The 23,112-nt window shown below is 33.5% G+C and overlaps 1 protein-coding gene across 3 annotated transcripts in view; it reads right to left on the bottom strand.

The window, feature by feature from the left end:
* Positions 1–23,112, bottom strand: part of LOC110092179 (glutamate--cysteine ligase, chloroplastic) — a 97,458-nt gene that overhangs the window by 20,465 nt on the left and 53,881 nt on the right. For all 3 annotated transcript variants that reach the window (XM_020816600.2, XM_020816598.2, XM_020816599.2), the window contains exons 10-15: positions 14,320–14,413; positions 14,087–14,176; positions 13,907–13,987; positions 13,231–13,323; positions 12,913–12,993; positions 12,760–12,829 (exon numbers count right to left, since the gene is read on the bottom strand). In XM_020816600.2, the coding sequence (XP_020672259.1) occupies positions 12,760–12,829; positions 12,913–12,993; positions 13,231–13,323; positions 13,907–13,987; positions 14,087–14,176; positions 14,320–14,413 (509 nt within the window). The remainder of the gene's footprint in view (positions 1–12,759; positions 12,830–12,912; positions 12,994–13,230; positions 13,324–13,906; positions 13,988–14,086; positions 14,177–14,319; positions 14,414–23,112) is intronic.

Consider the following 23,112-nt stretch of genomic DNA (forward strand, 5'->3'; position numbering starts at 1 on the left):
AAACTGCCTTTCCAAACGAAATGCTTCTTTGATTGCCTCTAGTAATCGACAACATGGAATGCTAGTGTATGGACCTAAAGCATATTCGGCTTGGAAATCGAATGAAAAGAGATATTATGTGGGAGGATCCAAGGAGACCTTTAGATCTACACAAATTCCTATAGTCATGATTCGCTAGATGAAGCAAGCTGAACAAAAAGCCACATGAGAAAAAGGATATGAGGAATGAATAACCTTACCACTTTGATGACAAAAAGTACGATATTTGAGAACCAAATTTTTTGGTTGAGCAGATTGTAACAACACTAATTTTTTATGTTTATATTTTCTTTTAATATAAGAAATTGTTGAGGCTGATTGGATTGGTGACATAGTGAACAACCAAATCTTGGATCAAACTTGATTTGTGATGCATGATAGGATTTTGTGATGACAAGGTGACTAGTAGCAAATTCAAACAGATTCAAGTATGACCAAGCTTATTTCTTAGGCTAACGAGTTGGATTGCCTAGTTGAATAGCATATGTAATGTATAATCTTTCAAGCGATGAAAAAATGTTGGAAAATATCGGCAAAAAGCAGCTTAACCAATTATCTTCACATATAATCGAGTGAATGGTATACCTTAGCCATAGGGACTTACTGTTGAAGAATTTTATAGTCCTCAAACGGATTGCATACTTTATGATTGAGTACGACATAAGAATGATGAAATATTACCCGAATAATAAAAATATCATTTCCTTATAAACTCAATGATAAAATTTATCATTTTAAACAGGGATTCCCCCATTTAATGTTTGGTCGAATGGGGTTTATTTATTTCTGGGGTACAGACGTCTTACATCTCAAGATTTGGCTTGAGAAAACTTTTGATTAAACTAGTGATTTTCTTGCTTTTGGAAGTCATTTAAATGTTTGCTAAAATTTGATTCTGAAATTCATGAAAGTCTTGCTTAAAGGTTTTGGCCTTTAGGAAATTCAAGGAAAAAGTGATCAACTTAGAATCCAATTTCGGGATGAGAGCCAAAGGAAAGAAAAGTAAGAGTACTTGATTCTGAGGGAGACTCAGAGGTACTCAAACTATCCTATGTTAGGCTTTATATTTTAAAAATCTAATTTTTGTTTAAGTTAATGTTTTCATTAAAAGTTTAGGGCTTACATTCCAACAACACATGTTGGAGGAATTGCCCAGAAGGTGAGGACTTACATGGTGATTGGAATCAACAATTTGTCTCGAATCCTAAAACTAAGGTGAGGACTACCGAGAGGTAGTACCTCAAATAAAAGTTTAACAATATGCAAAAGGGACTTATAAGCTTCACCTCACATGAATCATAGCCTACCCGACCTCTAGTTTATTGTCCTGCCTAGAAAAGACTACCAGCTAGACCCTCCTAATCGATTTTAAACAATGTATTCCGGTCTCAATGGATATGAAGAGTGGGAAAGCTATTTTTGTTTAAGAATTAGGGCTTACAACTTAGTTTTAAGGCTAAGATGACTGTGTATGTAGGGTATGCAGAATACAGACTCACAAAGAAAGTAGATTTTTGTTATATAATCCTTAAGTGAGGGTTTTTTTACATGCAACACACTTGAACTATGCATGCTCATTTTAAATTTTTGAAAACTTGGCTCCTTGAAGGGAGCCATGCAAAGTTTTCTTATTTGAAAAACATGAAGCCTAATTCCATTTTTTAAGATTATTTATATGTTAAAAAGAAGAAAACTTATTTTGTCCTGAGAGTCTACCACATCAAACAGTCCAGGCCACACCCAAGCAAAAGCAAGGAAATAATCTAGGAAAAAGGGCATGCTTTTCTATTGCACATCAAGGTAAACAATCAAAACATGCTTTTATAAATAAATAAAGTGTTAGGAATGTAAATAGAGTCCAAGTTATTACAATCAGATTTAACAGCTGAGTTGCATGCCATTATACAACCTAGTTAAATTTACAGACTCTATTTGTGGGGGAGTCTTCAGTCTCTTGACTTCTGAATGGACATAGGGCTTCATCTTTGGCAGGTACATCTTTCTAGTCCACTTCCTTCTTTTGCTCCAAACCCCTACAAGTTTGAAATGATTCCTACTTCTCTCAAATACATTTAGAAAATATAAAAGACTCAAACCTGCAATGGATTAGAAACAGTTTATATAATAAAGAATCACAACTAATATTTTGTTTAGCACTAAGGGTGTCAAACACTTGCTTCTATCCTATTGACCACATCTTTTTAGGGTTTTAAGCTACACCTGTCATGCAAGTAATTTATATTTATGATTTATAGCACCCCCCCCCTTTAGATATGGTCACCTGCAACAAGAACATATATTTCTACACTATCCACTTAAGGGCAAGTGCCCACAACGCAGATAATCAAATAGACAATCATTCCACAACATCAAACACATGCGCAGAAAAATAAAAATTCTAATCCTAACATGCCTAGAGTGCTGTGCACCTAAGTGTGTGAGGTATGTGTGGCATATCACACTAAGGGTGTTTGATTTTATTTTAGAATGAAGATATTTGATCTTTATCTAAGAGTGGTTTCACTTTAAATTGTTTGTGACTTAAAGATTTTATTTAATTTTTAAATGTTTCATAATTAGAAGGGTTATGAAGAACTCATAAAGTAACCACTATTTATTTTTGGGCAAGCATGTTACTTATGAATCCTATGATACAATGATATAGACATCCCACCTTTTGGGGGAGATGATTGATAATTGTATCCAAAAGAACCTAAGTGATATTTAGATGTTTTGGAGTTCTCTTAGTGTTTGGATAAGAGAAGTGTCTATCTAATAGGGTAAGATGAACATACCTAAGGGTTGCACTTAGGACTTTGTGAAATTCATCCAATAGAGTATGATGAACTTCAACAATAGGGATAACTCCTAAGAGACATCTATGTATTTAGCATTTTAAATGTCATAGGAAAGATCACTTGATTTGATTAAATGAAAATGATTACTTAGATTTTCGGTTTAAGAAAAATGTCCAATGTATAGCTTTTGGACTATGCGTTGGAGAATTCTCCTTAACTTTTGAAGCTAAGAACAGAATGTAGGAACCCAACATTTAGCTTTTGGGCTAAATGTTGGATAACTCCCTTTAGCTTTTCGAGCTAAAGAAAAGAGAAATCTCCTATGATTGGAAGTTAGATGAGAGTTGGGAGAATATGCAATTTATGAGTTGAAAATTCATAAATGTCTTTGAATATTTTGATGTTCAAAGAGATGGTTGCACCCTTCCAACTTGGGTTGGAAGGATGGATGGAAATAGGAATTTGAATCCTATGTTTGAGATAAAACTACTTGTTGCTTTTGGTTCAACAAGTAGGTTGGTTTGGAACAATTTGAATCACTCAACATGGGTTGAGTGAAATAGAGTTTCATACAACTTTTGGGTCATACAAAGGGAGAATTTCTCTACAATTTTTGGTTTGTAGAGAAGAAAGTGGGGATAAAATGCAACTTGTGAGTTGCAAAATTATGGATGTTCTTTGAAGTATTGGGAATTCAAAAGAAGGAAATGGTCTACCCAACTTGTGTTGGATAAATAGGAGAAGGTGATATGCAGAAATTGACTGCAAGCCACCATGGATTCTCTTTGAACTTTTAGATGCCCAAAGAGAGAAATTCACTCTTCCAAATTGAGTTAGAATGATGAAAAGGGGATACTAACGATCTTTTGAGTTGTAGAAGATTGAACTTTTCTACAATTTTAATTTGTGAAGAAGGGAGAAAATGGAACATATGTGTTGCAAGTTTACAAATATTTCTTGAACATTAGTTGTTCAAGGGTAGACATATATTCTCCTAATTTTGGCTTAGGAGGATGAGAATATCTTCCTACAACCTTTGAGTTGTAGAAAGAGGTGAAGGGATACACAACCCATAGGTTGCATACGAGAGGGGTAGATCAATAGACCATGTGTCCAAAAATGCATAATCACTTACCAAATATATGTTAGGCAAATGAGGGAAGAGATGAGCACCTTGGGGGTTGCAAGCTCATCAATATCTTTGAACATTTGGTGTTCAAAGGGGGATAACCATTCTCCTAAATTTAGGATTAGGAGAATGAGAGGGCTTTCTACAACTTTTGAGTTGTAGAAGAGAGAAGCAACAAGCAACCTTTGGATTGCATGTTAAAAGGGATTCCTTGGACATTGGGTATCCAAGGAAGAGTATTCATTTGCCTAAATAGTGGCTAAGCAAATGAGATGAAAGAACTCGATGTTTGATCTCAAGTTCAAGAGCTTACAACCTTATGCATGGGAAGATTGATGGTAGCTCCTAAGGCAAGTTAAAAGTCATGCAATAATATATTTGGAATCTTGAGAAGGTTCCAATTATACATGAGAAGGATGATGATTGTTTGTTGACTTTGCCTCAACAAACAAAGAATTGGTGTCTTAGAATTTATTTCTAAGTTCAAGGACTCATGTAATACGGCACTTGGAACTTTGAGAAAGCTCCACTTGCAATGCATGAGGGAGGAGAAACATGATCGCTTGTTGATTTTGTTTCAACGAATATGGTAGGATTGCACATAAGATTTTTTATCCTAAGGCTATAAGATTCATGCAATCTAACACTTGGAGCTTTGAGAATGTTCCAAATATCATGCACGAAAGAGGACTCCCCAATTCTCCATGGATATTTTGGACTCATGGAAAGAGGAGAGACATGTTCATTTACTGATTTTGTGTTATTAGCATAAGAAATGGGGATTTAGGATTTATTCCTAAAGTCTTAATGATCTATGTAATGAGACAATTGGAGCTTAGAGAGACTCCAAAATATCATATATGGAGGTAGTGTTCGTTAGTTAGGTGCTCCAACAAATAAACAAAGAGAGCTTGAAAGTTTGGTTTCAAGCTCAAGTGATCCATATAATAGGACATTTGGGGCTTAGAGAGACTACAAAATCTTCCAAATGGAGGTGTATGTGTTTATTGATTTTTGTCTCAACAAAAAGGGGAATGACTTAGGATTTGGCCCTAAAGTCTTAATATTTCATGTAATCCAATATTTAGAGCCCTGAGGAGGCTCCAAAATATTACACATGAAGGGAAAAGAGTGCTTGAAAGCAAGCTCTTTATATTTGTTAGAACCCATGCAATATAAAACTTGGAGTTTTGAGAGAGCTCAACGCACCAAATTTGAAGGGGGATGTGCATGAGTAAGAGAATTTCCCCATTTCTCAATGAATGTTTTGGATTCATGGAAAGGTAAGATGCGCACTTGAAAGGAATTTCTCTACGTTTGTTAGAGTGTTTTGGACTCAATTCAAGAAGGGAAGATTGATTTCCTAAGGCTTTGGAGAAGTCTCTAAATCAATTTTGACATGATCTAGAGAATTTGAAAGTTTAGTGATCCTAGCAAGAGATCTCGGAAACATGATTTTGACTCATGCTAAGGCATGAAAACGCACCTAAAACTTCTAAAAACAATCCAATCAATTTTGTCATGAATGGTGATCGACGATTTTCAAGGAAGATCATAAAGATCAATTTTGAAAAGACTTGGTTTATTGAAATGTTGATGCGAGGTTTCAAACTCTAAGGATTTTGATCATTGCATTCAATGATTGGATTTGAAAAAACACACAAATGGAGTTAGGTAAACTTGAGCGTGAGGGCTCATGGGCCTTTAAGGGCCCATGCCATATCTCAAGCCCACTTCAAGGTTAGATAAGCCCATTTAATTAATTTCCAAAATCCAAATTTGGTGGATGTAAACTAACAATGATCATCACTTGCATGCTCTAAATTTAGTGAAACGATCAATCATGAATTTGGTTGATCATAGACATTGTGGGGTTTACAACATAAACCTTTGAGGGTCTATGTGAAACTCCACAAATAATGGCTATCAACGATATTGTTTCCAAGCAAACACATTCACTAGACATTCACAAACTTATAGAGGCTATCAATCCTTACATGCAAACTCTCCAAAGTTTATATCAATTTTGTCATGACACAAAAAATTGGATAGTTTGCATGCTAGAGGATCATTTACTATCACCCTTATCCATGAGAATCAAGAGATGAGAGATGCAAAGCATATTTAAGTAATTCAATAACACATAAGGGGTGACTTATGGGTCTTTGGAAACCCACATCTACCCAAAGTTTGCCCTACAAATTAAATGAACATGCTTAGCAATCTCCCAACAATTCTAAAAGCATGCAATCCTTAGAGAAAGAGACCTATGCTATTTTATTTAGATCAATTTTGGTATGACCTACACCCTAAGTACCATGCAATTGATTTGGTCAAATGCATAGCCTCCAAATTTGGATGCTACGACGACGAAGTCTAGGTTTGCTATAGGCGACGGTTTGAACACAATATGAATGCTATTACATGCATTTGAGAGGTGTTGGATACCAATCCAACACCCCTACACGCGTTGGCACGCCTCTTTGGCTCTCACAAGCGAGCAAACAAGTGAAAAACACTAATTTTTCACTGTTTTGTGGAGAGGACAGCGAACGAAGGGTTTTGGGGAAGCAAAAATGAAGCTTCTAAGGGACCTAGGGCTTGAGGGCGTCAACCACACATCAATAGGCCTTGGGGGACCCTAGGTCTCACTAAATTTTAGTATTTTACCTCACCCGGGCTGTCCAAGCGCTCCAAATTGCTGTCCAAGCCGCTATCCAAGCTCCAAGGTCGCTTTCCAAGTCAATGTGGAAGTCGCCGCTGTTGTCCAAGTCGCTCTGGAAGGCTCCTTTGCAGTCCAAGGCGCTCCCAAGCCTCCAAACCGCTGTTTCGAAGCTTCCAAAAGCTTTCAAGCTGCTGTCCTTGATGTCCGCAACGTCGCCACTGCTGTCCAAGGCGTTTCGAAGGGTGAATTTGCTGTTCAAACAGCTCCGGACAGCAGTTTTTGCTGTTTGAGTGCTTCCGGAAGTCGTCTCTTGCTGTCCAAACGTTCCAAGTCCTGTCCACGCTCCTCTGGAAGACAAATATGCTGTCAAAGGCGCACCAAACTGCTGTCCATAACGTCCTAACTGCTGTCCTCGCTGTTTCGAGGTCGCCAGACTTGAAGGGGTGGAAGAAGTCACCACAGCAAGTAGACAGCTTCCAAGTGTCTCTATTATCCTCCAACACTCCCATTTTTGCTTAAGAAGAGGAAAAAAGCAGGCTTATGCTCTTCCACTTGAAGAAATGGAGGAAAATAGAAAGAAACTTCCCTCTTTTGGTCCAAGAAAGAAGAAAACAGCAGCAAGGAATGCCTACAGGTTCGGCAGGCCTGTAGAAGCTCACGCGAACACCTCTCCTTGGACTTTTGTCTCTCTCGATTGCTTGGAGACAAACGACCTAGAGGGCCGTCGCTTGAGGAGCCAGGGCGGCCTGGATGAGGTTGCGGGAAGAGCTCCCCGCCTCCGCCTCCTTCTCTCCCGCTCTCTGTGTTCTCTAATTCGGGACGGACAAAAATGGTGGAGCCAAATGCTCCCCCCATCTCCCTGGCGTGCTCTTGGAGAGAACGAGCAGAAGCCCACCACCCAAAATGCCCAATCGGGCTGCCTCAATGCACGAAATGAAGGATTTGAGGATTTGAATGGGATTTCAAGTGAAATCTCAGCCCTAGATCAAGAAATCGGATTTGGGAAATCAAATCAGCCATGATCTCATCAATTAGGGCTAAAATTGAGCCCAAATTGGACTCGACTCAAACCGATTAGGGTCGGTTTGGGTCCGATTGGGTCTGATCAAGCTAATTTTGTGAAATTAAACTTGAATCGGCGCTGAACTGCGTCGAATTGGGCTCAACGACGCTCGACGGTGTTCGATTTGGATTTATTTGATTTTAATTAAATTAAATTTAATTTAATTTAATTTAATTCAGGCTTAATTTGGGTTGGTTCATGCTCGATTGCGAAAATAAACGTCAACACTTACCATATGCTTTATGCTTTAGATGAGTATAATGGTCCCCTCCCTATTTGCCTGCCTCATGCAAATTTGCACATCTAATTTGACCCAAAGAGTAGTGTTAAGACAAAAGAACTTAAGGAAAACTATAATGCGAAAGGCTATTAAAATTGCTAAAAATCAAAATTCCCTCAGAATTGCCCGAACTTTGACTAGAATCAAAATCAATTCGAGTTGATTCCAAGTAGATTTCAAGCTCTACTTCAAATTAAAAATTGATTTTGAATCTACTCCAACTTGTTTGAATATATATCGAGTAAACACAAAATGAATATTTATGTTAAATATATAATATATGATGTGCATGTATACATGCATGCATGTATGTTTATATAATGATTTCAATTTTTAGTTAAGCTTGAGTCAATCATTTAATATTTTGATTTTGAGATCAAGTAGAGCCAACTTGAACTTAACATCATCCTTAGCCAAATTTTATGAACTTAAAAAAGCCATACCTAATGTCAAAGAATAGAGAACCTGGCCTCGTGGAGAACCATTCTTTATATCAAAAAGTTGAACATTTATGGTGACCCATAAGCATGCTCCCTCGCCAATTCTAGTTGAACCAATGCTGAAAATTTATTTGTTTGACTTAAGCTACGACAGTCTTCCACAAGATCATGAGAGTTAAGCGCATTATAGCTCTATCGTTTGCATGAAGCTAGAAAAGTCAGCCATATTAAGGGGAAAATGGAGCAACCTATATATAACTATGTCAAGACTTTGTGTCTACACTTATATGGAAATTCTTAGCCCATTTATTTGTAGCATGTTTTTCCCTCGCATGATTCATATGATACTTCCAGCTCCTACTAATGTGAATGTGTATGATGTGAAATGTTGCATAAGATCTCTTCATACCCCAATGAATGCATACAAAGTTATGTGCATCAAATGAACACTACAACAACATCAAGCCTTTATCCCACTACGTGGGATCGGCTACATAAATCCTTTTTCTCCATTTTGTCTTATTAAAGGTCAAATTCTCGTTTAAATCTAATAAAGAAAGATCATTCCTAATATTTTCTAACCAGGTCTATTTAGGTCTGCCTCTACCTTTCTTAACATAAGTCAAATCTAATACATCTACTCTCCTAATCAGGTCATTGGAAGGCCGCGGTTTTATGTGACCAAGCCATCTAAGGCGACTCTCTCTAATCTTATCTTCTACTGGAGCTACTCCAATCTTTTCACGTATATGCTCATTTCGTATCCTATCTCTAAGGGTAAAACCACTCATCCACCTGAGCATCCTCATCTGCCACACTTAACTTAATATTATGCTTCTCTTTTAATGGCCAACATTCAGCACCATAAAGCATTGCAAGCCTCACTACCATCTTATAGAATTTTCTCTTAAGTTTGAGGGGTACTTTTCTATCACACAACAAGCCAAATGCATTCCTCTACTTCAACCATCCAACTTGAATTCTGCTGATAATATCCTCATCTATTTCACCATCACTCTGAACAATAGATCCAAGATATCTAAAACGTGTACTCTTATTAATGACTTGATCGCCCAAAGTCACAATCCCCTCACTAGGTCTATTACTACTAAAATTACACTCCATATATTCCATTTTAGATCTACTCAAGCAAAAACCTTTAGTCTCTAATGTTGCCCTCCATAATTCAAGTTTACTTTCAACTCCCTCTCTAGTCATATCAACAAGAAGAATATCATCAGCAAAAAGCATACACCAAGGTATATCCTCTTGCAAATGTCTAGTGAGAACATCCATGATTAAATCAAAAAGATATGGGCTTAAGGTTGATCCTTAATGTAACCCAATCGAAATAGGGAAATACTTGGTCAAACCACCTTGTGTTTGAACACAAGTAATCGCTCCTGCATACATATCTTTAATGATTTGAATATAAGCATTATTAACTCATTTCTTTTCAAGAACTCTCCATAGCACTTCTCTTGGAACTTTATCATATGCTTTATCTAAATCAATAAATACCACATGTAGATCCTCCTTATTTTCTCTATATTTCTCCATCAAACCTCTTAATAAATGTATGGCTTCCATAGTCGACCTACCCGGCATGAATCCAAATTGATTTTGAGAAACATTACAATCACGCCGCAACCTATGCTCCATAACTCGCTTCCATAGTTTTAAAGTATGACACATTAACTTAATTCCTCTATAATTTGCACAATCTTGTGCATCACCTTTATTCTTAAAAATAGTAATTACCACACTCATTCTCCACACATCTAGCATCTTTTGTCTTCAAAATACTATTAAAAAGTTTAGTAAGCTAAGAAATACCTTAATCTCCTAAGCATTTCCACACCTCTATTGGAATATCATCAGGTCCAACAGCTTTTCCACCCTTCATTTTTTTTAAAGCCTCTCTAACTTCGATTTTACTAATACGCCGATAAAAAAAGAAATCTATATTTTCATTTAGGGTGCTAAGGTCACTATAGTCAATCTTATTTTCACAATTTTCATTAAAAAGTTTAGCAAAATATCTCATCCACATTTGTTAAATATCATCTTCTAAGAAAAGTATTTTTTGATCTTTATCCTTAATACACTTCACTTGAACTAAATCCTTACTACTCCTATCTGTTTGTTTGGCTAACTTATACATATATCTTTCTCCCTCAGTAGTATCTAATCTATTATATAAATTACTAAAAGCTAAGGTCTTTGCATCGCATATTGCTTTCTTAGATTCCTTACGAGTCTCTTTATATCTTTCCCAATTATCAGAATTTTTAAAATTAAAACAATTTTTATAACAAATTGTCTTATTCTTAATCTTTTCTTGCACATTTGGATTCCACCACCAACTATTTTTACTATTAGGAGCTTTTCCCTTTGATACTCAAGCACATCTTTTGCAATATTCTTAATATCACTAGCCACTTTATCCCACATAATATTAGCATTATCATGCACAGATAAAATCTTAAGATCTAAAATCTTACTCTCAAAAATATTTTTGTTAATATTCTTTAAATGCCCCCATCTAATCCTAGAATATGATTTTACTTTATTTTTTATTATCTGCCCCTTTATCTTAAAGTCCAAAACTATTAATTGATGTTGGGTACATAAATTTATACTCGGAATAACTTTACAATCTTTGCAATCTAACCGATCTAATTTTCTTATAAGAAAATAGTCAATCTGAGTTGTACTATATCCATTTTTATAAGTGATGAGATGTTCATTCCTTTTCTTAAATAAGGTATTAGCAATGACATGTGAATGATATGAATGAAATGTCCATTATGTGCTTAACAGTATTGTTATCAAATAGATTATACTGGAATGGACCAATGGATTCACGCAAAAATATTTGCATGAAAGTAGATGGTGACACTATGGAGAAGAAAATCTTCTCATGTGAGGATTGATGGGTTATGAGTTTTCATCCATGAACATGAATGAGTGAACCAATCATGAAAGAATGATGGCATATGTATGAATCATATCAATATCATGTCGTAACTATAGCCTTAGTCTATAGAAAAAAAAAAAATCAATATCATGTTGTGAATGCCTGTAACTTGAAAAGAAAAGGCTTGTAATAGCTATGGCTGGCCCATTTTCCATTTCAGAGTTTTGTTAATGGAATTTTCCTCTATACTTATTGTGCTTGATATTATAATATCTGGCTGAACATGACATCCATCTAGAATCTGGTAAGCTACCATATGCACATTGAGCTATTTCTATTAATTTGCTAAAAAAAACTTCATCTGAATTTATCTCGCAACCTCTATACATCTCCAATGGTGGATCAGCATAAGAATTTGAAGTCAGGAGAGAGCTTAAAACCAAGTCAAGTTGGGTGGTATCCAAACAGGTGCAGACTTTGCCATGTTGTCCAAACGAATTAAAAAATTATAGCGGTAATGTCCCTACTGACATGACATTCTTTTATTTTATTGCAACGCATCAGGAAAATAGATTATACTGGCATTGTAGCTTATATATTAAAAAGGCTTTATTTAAATTTCAAGATTTTTGTTAAATTTTCCTTTCATTACTTCTTGTCGGATGTGTTGATTGAATCTCTCTATCGCTTTGTAGTGTCACATAAATCACTCAAGATATTTGAATGGTTCACTTTGAGGCTGAATAGATTGAGCAAGATGAATTATCTAACAAGATCATGGCAACTAAATCTAGGTTAGCTAATCTAGTCCAGATGGAAGTATTACACTCCCTTCATCATGGCCATAAAGAGGTGACCTGGAGCGGTCAAATTTGAGGGGCTCTTTTAATGCATAATAAAAACTATAGATAGGACCCATAATTGGATCACCTTGAACGTATCTTCTGCTTCCTCTTGCTTTCTTGCTTGAAACCAAGTTGGAAAGTGGGAGTAGTGGAAATAATGCATTTAAGCCTATATTTGTGCATCCGCCAAAATTGATGGACAACAATTGCACCTTGCATAAAATGAGGTTCAAGCTAGTTTGAAAGAATGAAGTAAGACATTCAGGAATGGTACTGCGATGTAGAGTTATGAATAACAGATTTTAAGGAATAATTAATGATAAAACATTACGGCAAGTAAACTAGGCTTAGGCCTTGTTTAGACTTTGGAAAATATGGCAACAGAGCTCCTTTTAAATGCAATTCTACTAACCCTTTATAGCATGCATTTTGTGTAAAATAATCATTTCTAACAAGAAAGAAACATAATTTATTAGATATTGTCACTTTAATCATTAAGATAAGGCAACGCAATAAACAAGTGCATAGGTTCATCTAACAGAATAAATGGGAAAACTTGAAGTGAGCGGGTGAAGCGTACCTGTTGCAACCACCTCCGTGACTTCATTCAAAAAACCAGCTTCCTTACAAAGCCTTCTTTCCAGGCCATCCTGCATCATGATATAAGATCTGTGAAACAATCTCAACTTTAGGTATTCACAAAACTGATGCCAAGCAAACAAAAAGAATAAACCTTAGCTAGTGCCAAAACATCTTCTGCTACATTTCTTAACAGCCCGCTCCGGAATGGCGTCTTCAAACCAAGCACTGGTACCTGTTAAAAATAAAATCCTTGGGCTGTCAAATTTATAATGCAGATGATAAGACATATATACATAATGCAACAACGAACTATGGCACATGGCAGCAACATGCTATGCACCAATTTAACTAACTTAATCTAAAAAATTAAAATTAAAATAGGGAAAAGGATTTTCCTCTTTTTTTTAATATAAATGAACGACAGTGCACCAATCATATGAAGCTCAAAAAATGGTGTCAAAGCATTCACCTTAATCCTTAATGTTTGTCTTTCTTCTTTAGTCCAATCAGCAGTCATGTCTAAAACACTTTGTAATGAAATCTCATCATATAACAAACCAACCTGCAAAGGAATCAAAACACAAGACTAAGCAAGTAAAACTTCATCCTAGGATTTTAACAAGAAAATCCTCCAACAAAGTGGTTTAGCATGTTACTAGCATTCCCTCAAATGGTGAACAGCAGGCTAGACTAATCAAACAAGCTTTAAAAAAGAGATGATGGAATTTCAAATGATTAGCAGAAATTGCACTCATTCCAAAGCTGTGGTATGATCAGATAAGAAGGTTATACCACGCAAAGAAACCTTTCTTGCATGAGCTGTGAAGCAATTTCATTGTCATTTCAAACCATTATTGTGGATCTTGATAAGTGGTGCTGTATTTAGAAAATTTAAATGTCTGCAAATTTGCAGTATGGATCATGCAGCATAATCAATTACGCTAGTATCTATCCTTTGACTAGCCTTTTGAGTTCAAATTATCAGAGATTGCACTATCCAGAAATTTGATGCAAAGGATTATATTTTCAAACTAGGTGAAAAAAAAGTTTTAAATCTTTATTGTGTTTGTTGCAGTGCCATATAACTGGCCTATATCCATGGGAATAAGATTTATAACAATGATGACTGTAACAATCAAGAATACCCAAAATGCTGGCAAAGCACACAATCTTCTCCAAGGCCCTCCATCTGCACCTCTCATTTCTAAGTACCTTTTCAGTCTCACCTGTCAGTTAAGCAGAAAACAAATTGTTAGGTGACACTTGCAGTATTCCATAATACTTATTTGAAGATTATTAGCATCATGATTTCCAAATAAGAAAACCTCAGGAAAAATTGTTGTTAGATGATTCTCCCAATCAACAAGTGTTGGTAGCTCCCCAGGTATTGCAGGAAGCTTGCCATGCAGGAAGTCCTATAGATACAGCATTTACATATTAGGTTTCAAATAAGAATATCAAATTAAACCTCAAAGGCTTCAACTAATCCAGTCAGAAACAAAAAATAATAATTTTAAAAAGAACAAATAGTTGAAAGTAGTTGAGGTCAGAAGAAAACCCGAAATGACATTCCGGAGCAATCTATATACTTTTTTTTGCGGTAGACAAAGTACATGGGAACATCTAAAGCATAATCCACATATGCCTCAAACCTAGGACAAAGAAATAATGATAGACAAGGGTCACGGGAAAAATTCTTCTATTTTAGAGTTTATGATAGTAATGGAAAAAAAGAAGCGAGAAAGTCGAAACCAAAATAATTCTTATTACATGCAATTTAATGTAGCATACATAGATAAATGGAACAATATGATTTTTTGTAAATTGACTTTTCAAAACAGTGGCAATACCAAGCAGCTCGTTGTGTGTAAGTTATCAGCAATGTAAACTAGCACAAAAAATACTATGATTCATCATTCTGCAGGTCAAATTTATCATTGCCATGCCAAGTTGCTACAAGTATATGTCCCATCAAATGGTGGCAACTAATACCACTAGCTTGTGCATGTCAACCATTCTATTGATTTTCATCATCAAACACTCCCATTGTTAATGGTCTATTGATGGCGCACAACTTTGGAGTTCAGCACATCTACTTATTATTATTATTTTATGATTATGGGTAGGTTTAAAAAGTCATTTCAGTAATTAACTAGGTTATTTGAATCATTTTATGTCAACTGGACCTCATGGTAAATTTGTTTAGCAAGATTACTTAAATTTATGCCATTAAAGCTTGTTAACTATTTGTTATCAGTTTTTTAGAAGTTTTAAGCAATTTGCTAGTACATAGTGGTTTATCATTTCCTCCATGTATAAATACTAAAAAAATTGAGTTTTGCAAAATAGTTTATGGCATTTTTTATTTGAAGACCCTTTCTCTTCATCTATTCTAATATTTTTATCTTTGATCAAATGCGAGAATTGAATCCCCTCTCAGGAGAGGCAACATCCTTCTTCAACCTAAGAGTAGCTGATCACATTATCATTTTTTAATATTTGAATCATTTCACTCTTTTTATTTATATTTTCAAATTCTTTCATAGTTGTTCTAAATCAAATTAATATACGAGCTATAGGTTTGAATCATTGATTGTTTATCTTTGAATCATTTCACTCTTCTATTTTTGAAAAAGGGTGGGGGGGGAGAAATCAAATGAACATTCATCTTCTTATGTAAGACATTCATCTTTTTTTTTCATTGCCTATCTTTTCTGCTTAAAAGATTTTGATATTCTTCCTAAGGATACCAAATTTAAGTAAAGGGTTTGACTAAGCTCTACTACTAAAAAAATTGACTACAATTTAAATTTTCAATTAGGAAAATACTAACTTGTGCTGAAGAAATAAGCTTTAGGAGCCCCCACTGAAATAATTTAAATTCTATTGCAATCCTTAACACGGTTTTATTTTTACTAAATTGAGTTTTTTTACAGAGTTGCACAGGGTTACCAACCGTGCGGAGTAATTAGTTTCTAATGAACTTGTCGTAAGCATGTTGCTTGCATGGACTTGAGTGATAGTTAATAAAACATGAGCTGTGTAGGCAAATACATTATACTGTCAGCAAAGCAACCTATAAGCTTGATCGACCCAATTAAAATTATGTCTATTTGCGTCTGATTATCAAAAATAAATTGTGGTTGTACTAACATTAGAAGTAGCAAGTCATTTGTCATTTCAATAAATTTTCACCCTTTTTGACCTTTGGAAGAAGAAGTAGAAGGAAGGAGGTAGAAAGAGGAAGAAGTAGAAGGAAAGAAAGAAGAAAGAGAAGAAGGGAAAGAGCAATGTGAGAGGGTGACCGGCTAGGGCATGTGCAGGCCAGTATCTAGGTAGTGGACAAACTCAAGAGAGGTGGTTGGGCGGCCTAAGTGTAGGTCCTGCGTGAGACAAAGAACATCGAGAGGGAGAGAGGAGGAGCCATTTGTCCTTGTGCACAATATTGTGCAAAGAGAATGAGAGGGAAGGTTTCGCCTAGGCTAGATTGCGTGCGACACTAAGGAATCGAGAAAGAAAGGTGGTGTGACACCCAAATTTGATCAGATATGTGACACATTTGGATCACTATGATGCACAGACATGGACACGAAGACGCGGATACGACGCGACACTGACACGGGAACAGGTCAAGTATTGAAAATATAGGACACAAACATGTGATGAACATGGTATTATAATTTTTATATTTTAAAAAAAGTGTATAAAAATTAAATAAATATAATATTAAAAATAATTTAGAAGTAAGATCATTTAACTAGAATTTATGCTTAAAATGAATAATATTAAGATGTTGGGAGTCAGACGTCAATACCATATATCAGGCATAAAGAGAAGAGACAACAATGCTATCGAGAGTCAGCATTGATGTTATGCATTAAGTATCAGACATCAATGTCAGGAGGAAATTTGTCATTAATGTTGGGAGGGTGATGGTCATCGATGTTAAGATGACGTCAGACAAAGATGAGTTGTCAAGTTGTTATGCAGAAATTGCTAGTGTTGAGCATCAATGTCAAGACAATGTTAGACTTTGATATTGAAATGGTTTTGAAATATCAATGTTGTAACGACGTCAGACGTCGATGTTGAAATGACATCGAGCATTGGTGTAAAATCAAAGTTACATCCTGTCAAAGAGAAGTCAAAATGAGAATATTCGATGAATGGGGTATTGAGTGTGAGCGAATGATTTGGTGTTGTAGAGAGGAAATAAAAGTTTTAGTTTTTATATTTTACATAAATAAAAAATTTTAATACAAAAAATTATATTGAAAAATTAATAAAATATTTAAGACATGCATGTCCAATTTGTATGTAATAATATTTTAATCAGACACATTTTCAGCATGTCCGACACGTGTCGAAGGTGTGTCGAACCCGTGTTGTGTGAGATAAATGTCGGACACTGCACGCCACTTTGAGGAAAAGTGTCGATACATCATAGTTGGATCAATTTAAAAATACCACAAAATCCCAATTTTTATAAAATTCAGCAAATTTAATGTCATTGTGTTCTACTCATTGAATTGAGCAATTCAATATATAAAAGTATATGTCGAACTGTGAAGGATTTGAAATTATGAGATGAAATCTCCTCTGTGTTTTCTTCCTTGAGTTAAAAAATCAAATTGATGCTCATTTCTAACATTTATTGTAGTAAGGGCAATGTCTTAGAGTAGTGGATAACATGCAATGGGTTAGGAAAGGGATAGATAGGGAAAAACCCATTGCCATATGTAACACAAGTAAGCATAATTTTTACATGCTGCTTAATAGATGATGAATACCTTGCATATTCCCTATTACAGTTATTGTAGTCTTGGGTCACTTATATATGCTCTTATATGCACATATTGATTTGATTGTTCATACACATGCTCATTAGTTCTTTCTTATACTTGATTACTATATTAATGTTACATATCTTTATGAGTGTCTTAGCTTACTAGATTATTATTTTAGCTATTCATACAAGTAAAAGGATAAGGTTAAGTCTGAATAGTATAAGATTCAGTTTTTATTTTATGATTACTTTTACAAATGTAAGAAAGATTTGATTTGAAGTTAGTTGTATGTTAATAGTTACATGTTTTGGTTTTCTAGTAATTGCTCGATAGATGAAAATTTTGAAAATAAAATTGAGGATAGCTTCAGCTTATGAATAATGTATTAAGTTATGATATCTTTTATAATTGCTCTACATTTAGTTCACATGACCTATATTGACATGTAATGTAGTATAATATAAATGATTTACTATCTCATCTTTGTTCATTCTGAGTCAACTACTAGGAGTAGGATCAGTGTAGAGCAAGATAGGCAGAGCTTCATGCATCTCCTACGGAGATTAGGGAGATTGAGAGAGAGAGCAGGGGTCAAGCACGACTAGGGAGAAGAGCCTACTAGGTGTCGTGTGTATGAGTATTTGAGGTGAGCTGCCAATTTAGTGTGTGAGTTAATGGGTTAGTGGATAATTACTTAGGATTTATTTATTATTTTTTATTTAATTAATTTTTTAATTAATTTTAAATATACATATTTAATATTATAATTTTTAAAAAATAAGATGTGTATATACATGAAAAGGTTGGAGTAGCTCCAATGGCATATAAGAATAGAGAGTCACCTTAGATGAATTTGTGACATAAAACATCGGCCTCCAATGAAACGGTTAAGAGAGTAGATATATAAGATATGACCTATGTTAAGAAATATAGAGCTAGACCTAAAAAGATGGACTAGAAAGTATTAAAAATAATATTTTTATTATATTTAAATAAGAATTTAACTCTAAACCAAATCCAAGTAGTGGGATAAAAGTTTAATGTTGTTATTGTTTTAATTTAAAAATAATAATGAACATATTAATATAACCGTCCATCGATCCGCACATTAAAATCTCGTCATTCATGCGCATCAAATTCATTCACACTCTTGGTGCACAAAAAAAAATTATTGATTGCCAACATAATTGTCAATCTTAGTTGTTTTAATTGTTCTAAATGCATAGATGTTGTTCTCTTTGCGAACAAATGTTATTTGAATGATTTCAACATTGGTCGACATGATTTAGACAGCTTTTGTGCGACACCGTATTTTTCATTCATCGCTTCATCTTTTTCTTGAGTAAACTTTAAAAAGTTATATATGGAGGTCAACAAATCTGTAATAGCCCATATTTTGATTTTGCCTTTTTTTTAGTCATTATAACTCCAAATCGCAAATCATTTTCAACATAGTATTTTGATTGTAGTATTTTACTTACACGATTATTTTTGTAATTTTTGAGCACCGGTGAAAATCCTTAAGAAACTGGTAACAACAAGTATAAGTGAGGATTTCAGAACTCTTAGGTGTCCATTTTGCAAACCATTTCACCAAAATTTTTTAAATAAAATGATTTATTTTATGGATATTTTTCTATAATTTTTAAAGCCCTAAAATGATTTATTGGAATTTTATATTAAAGAAAGTGATTAAATTATATTATTCTTTTAAATAATTTTATTATATTTTAATCAAAAAAATCTAAAGGCATTAAAAAGTTTCCTTAAGATTTCGGCAATAGAGATGTTTTAGAGAAAAAAAAAGAGAGAAGGGAAGAGAAAGAAAAGGGAAATTCGGATTTGGAGGCGGCGAAGTGATTTTTGTCCATCAACGTAGTTGAGATATTTGCTCGCCTTATTATAAAGAACTTTACCCTATTTCTGATTTCAAAGATTTTGTGTTTTTTGTATTCTTCTGAACAAATTTGTATTTCCATTACTGAAAAACATGAATAATTTTTTTATTGGTAAAATTTTCACCTCATAACTTTTTGTATGTTATAGAGATAATGATTATAAATATTTTGAGTATTTATTTGAGATTTTTCACCGAGTGATTTTGAAATACAACAATTTTTTTCTAACTAGAAATTTATTCTGACGTCTAAAAATAGTAGTATTTTACAATAAAAGTCTTAAAACATTATTTTATATAATTCCTGGTAATTTGGTAATTTTTTTAAAATGTGCATTTTTGTCTAATAGGTTTCTTTGTTGTTTACCGTTATGACATTTTAGATATTTTCTAAATTAAGCTCAATTAAATTTTATTTGTTGCAATGCATTGAAAATAAATGTTAATATATGATTAAAATTACGGTTATTGTACTGTGAACGACTGTGTGTGTAAAAAACAAGTAAAAACTGGTTGACCTATTGATTGGAGACTAATTGATCTTTACAGGATGGTGAGCCGACGAGCTTTCCTTTAAATACTGTGGTTTGATGTTATCATCTATTGATTTACGTGATACTGATTAGGAGTTATAAGGAGATGATTAATATGCCGACGGGTAAAGAGTGACGACTCTGTTTATTAAGCCAACGATTTACTGATACTGATATAATACTGAAAAACATTGTGATTACCATAACTTCTTACTTATTTAGTGTGACTACTAAAATGCATGTTTTTGAGATATTATTCTTGTTAATGTACAAATTTATTATTATTGTATGGATTTAATGTTATTGCAATATTGTGCTGCTCCTGCCACTAGATCGTTAGTAATGCTGATATAGATATTGATACTATTTGATATTACTAATTCGTTGTACTGATATTAAGCATGTGATATACTAAGTACGTGATATAGATTAACTGAATAGCATATATACATTTTGATATGATTTTATTACATTGATTAAATTTTAACGATCTTTACTAAAGTTTTGATTGGATGCTTTATATGATTTCTTTACTGATTGGTATTACGGATACGACGATTGTATTGTTTTTTAGATTTGACATTCGTACTAGTTTACTGCTTTACAGGCTTCCGTACTGTAGTATTTTACTGTTTATAGATTCTATTACTACTGCATATAAATTTTATTGTTTTTGCATTGATTCAATGATAATATGAATGTAACAGTGATAATTTGATTGTTGACGTGCATATTGCTCATTTGCCGTGTTTTGATTTCAGTTGTAGGTTTTGGTGATCTGCTGGACTTTTTAAACTCATTATATGTGGTTAAATGATTTCAGGTCAGTGCACGGGAGCAGGAGTGTGAGACTGGTCAGGATTCATCATGTTTTACTTTTTTTATTCTAGTTATTTTTTGTACTCATGACAAAGTAGTTGTAATATGATTTGTGTAGATCTTGAGTAGTATATATGATTTTTGAGAATGAATACAGATATGTACATTAATGTTTTAAATTATATAATATATTTTATTGTTTATTACTGATAGATGATATTAGATAGCTCTGATTGTTGCTTATTAAAAGATTAAAAGAATAATTTTTCTAAATTAAATTTTGGGACATCACAAAATCTATGTGGTTAAATATATTTAAATATCCAAGTTCAATCACATATTTTCCAATTCTTATGGTTATGTTATATTATTCTACATCATAGAGTTCACTTCATGTAATTATAATTGTAATCCAAACATAAATTGAAGAGTACAAATAAATAAACAATATATGCTTAAAAGAAATTGAGACGGTATTTATAAGTTATGTCACTAATAATAGTGATCCATTATGCAAGTTGAAACAAGTTAGGGATTAAAAAGATTATATGATTAAAGGAGAATTAAGTTAGCCATTATAAATACCTTATTTGTAATTACAGACATCAATATAAGTATAATGCTATGAAAGGCAATGTTTAAGGATTACATGGCCGATCAAATCTTTCAAGGCTAAGGTGGGTGATCACATTTCTTAAGAAGAGTAATATTTCCTTTCTTCTAGACCTATTGCACTTAATTGATATAGTTATGATTCTTGTTGATCTATATACATGAGATAATTTATTGTTAAAAAATCATAACTGCAAATAGCCTACAATGATATATCTTTTCATTACATGTATGAAATATGTGGCTGCATATCATGTTACAATTATTTGTATAGTGCCCTACAGTGATTCCGCCAAAATAGATATTATATACTAAGAGCAATGCAAATACAATGATGGATATAGGAATATTTATATGTACATATTAACACATTGAGTTCACTCCCTCATGGTACTAGCTGAGAATACTAATATATCCACATATTGATAATTTTTAACCTCCACTTCATACAATAGTAAAAGTATGACTTGCATCTTGCTATGCTGATGGGCGTGTTAGCCAAATTTGAATTAGGTTTCTGTATAGAAGATAATCATTAGACAAAGATATTAATATATAATAAGGACTAAATTAAGATATGATAAGCTCTAGATGGACAGATCAATGTAATCATTATAGTCATGTTTATAACAAATAAACAAAAATATCATACAAATATGAAAATGAAATAAACAAAATAACTTTCGTATAAAGTGAATCTATGATGGTAAAATATATTTAAATATCCATGTTCAACCAGGTATTATTCAATAGTTCTTATGGTTATGTTATATTATTCTACAATGTAGAGTTCACTTCAGGTTGTTATAGTTATAATCCTAACATAATTGAAGAGTACAAATAAATGAATAATATATGCTTAAAAGAAATTGAGAAGTTAGCCATAAGTTATGTCACTAATAATAGTGATTCATTATGCAAGTTGAAGCACATTATAGTTATAAAGATTTTACGATTAAAGAAAAAAATCAAGTTAACCATTATAAATACCATATTTGTAATTGCAAATGTGAATATAACTATAAAGCTAAGAAAGACCACGTTTAAGGATTACTTGATGGATCCAATCTTTTCAGGCCAAGGTGGGTGATCATAGTACTTAGTTAAAGTAATATTGCCTTTCTTCTAGACCTATTGTGCTTAATTGATTATGATTCTTGTTCATCTATATATATGAGATCATTTATTGTTATCAAACCATGATTGCAAATAGCTTACAATGATCTATCTTTTCCATAGCATATCATGTTACCATTATTTATATTGTGCTATATAGTAATTCCTCCTAAATACATATTACATGCTAAAAATAGTGTAAAAGAAACGATGTATATAAGAATGTTTATATGTACATTGACAGATGGAGTTCACTCTCTCATGGTATTAGTTGGGGTTACTAATACATCCACAAGTTTATGATTTTTTTATTTTCCACCTAAGATAATAATAAAAGAATGACTAATGTCCTGCTGCGCCAATGAGGTGCATTAGTCAAGGGTTGTTTACATATGGAAGGTACTCTTGAGATGGATATGTTATAAATAGTAATGTCTAAATTAAGATATGAAAAGCTCTTGATGGAATGATGAATGTAATTATTGTATAAATATATATAACTTTAACTATTAAGCAATGTTTATGATTATAATTGATATTCAAATGATAAACACATTTTAGATTTCCTCATAATTCCAACTGATGAC

The sequence above is a fragment of the Dendrobium catenatum genome, unplaced genomic scaffold (genome assembly GCF_001605985.2).
Source record: "Dendrobium catenatum unplaced genomic scaffold, ASM160598v2 fragScaff_scaffold_1477, whole genome shotgun sequence".
NCBI classification, from domain to species: Eukaryota; Viridiplantae; Streptophyta; class Magnoliopsida; order Asparagales; family Orchidaceae; genus Dendrobium; species Dendrobium catenatum.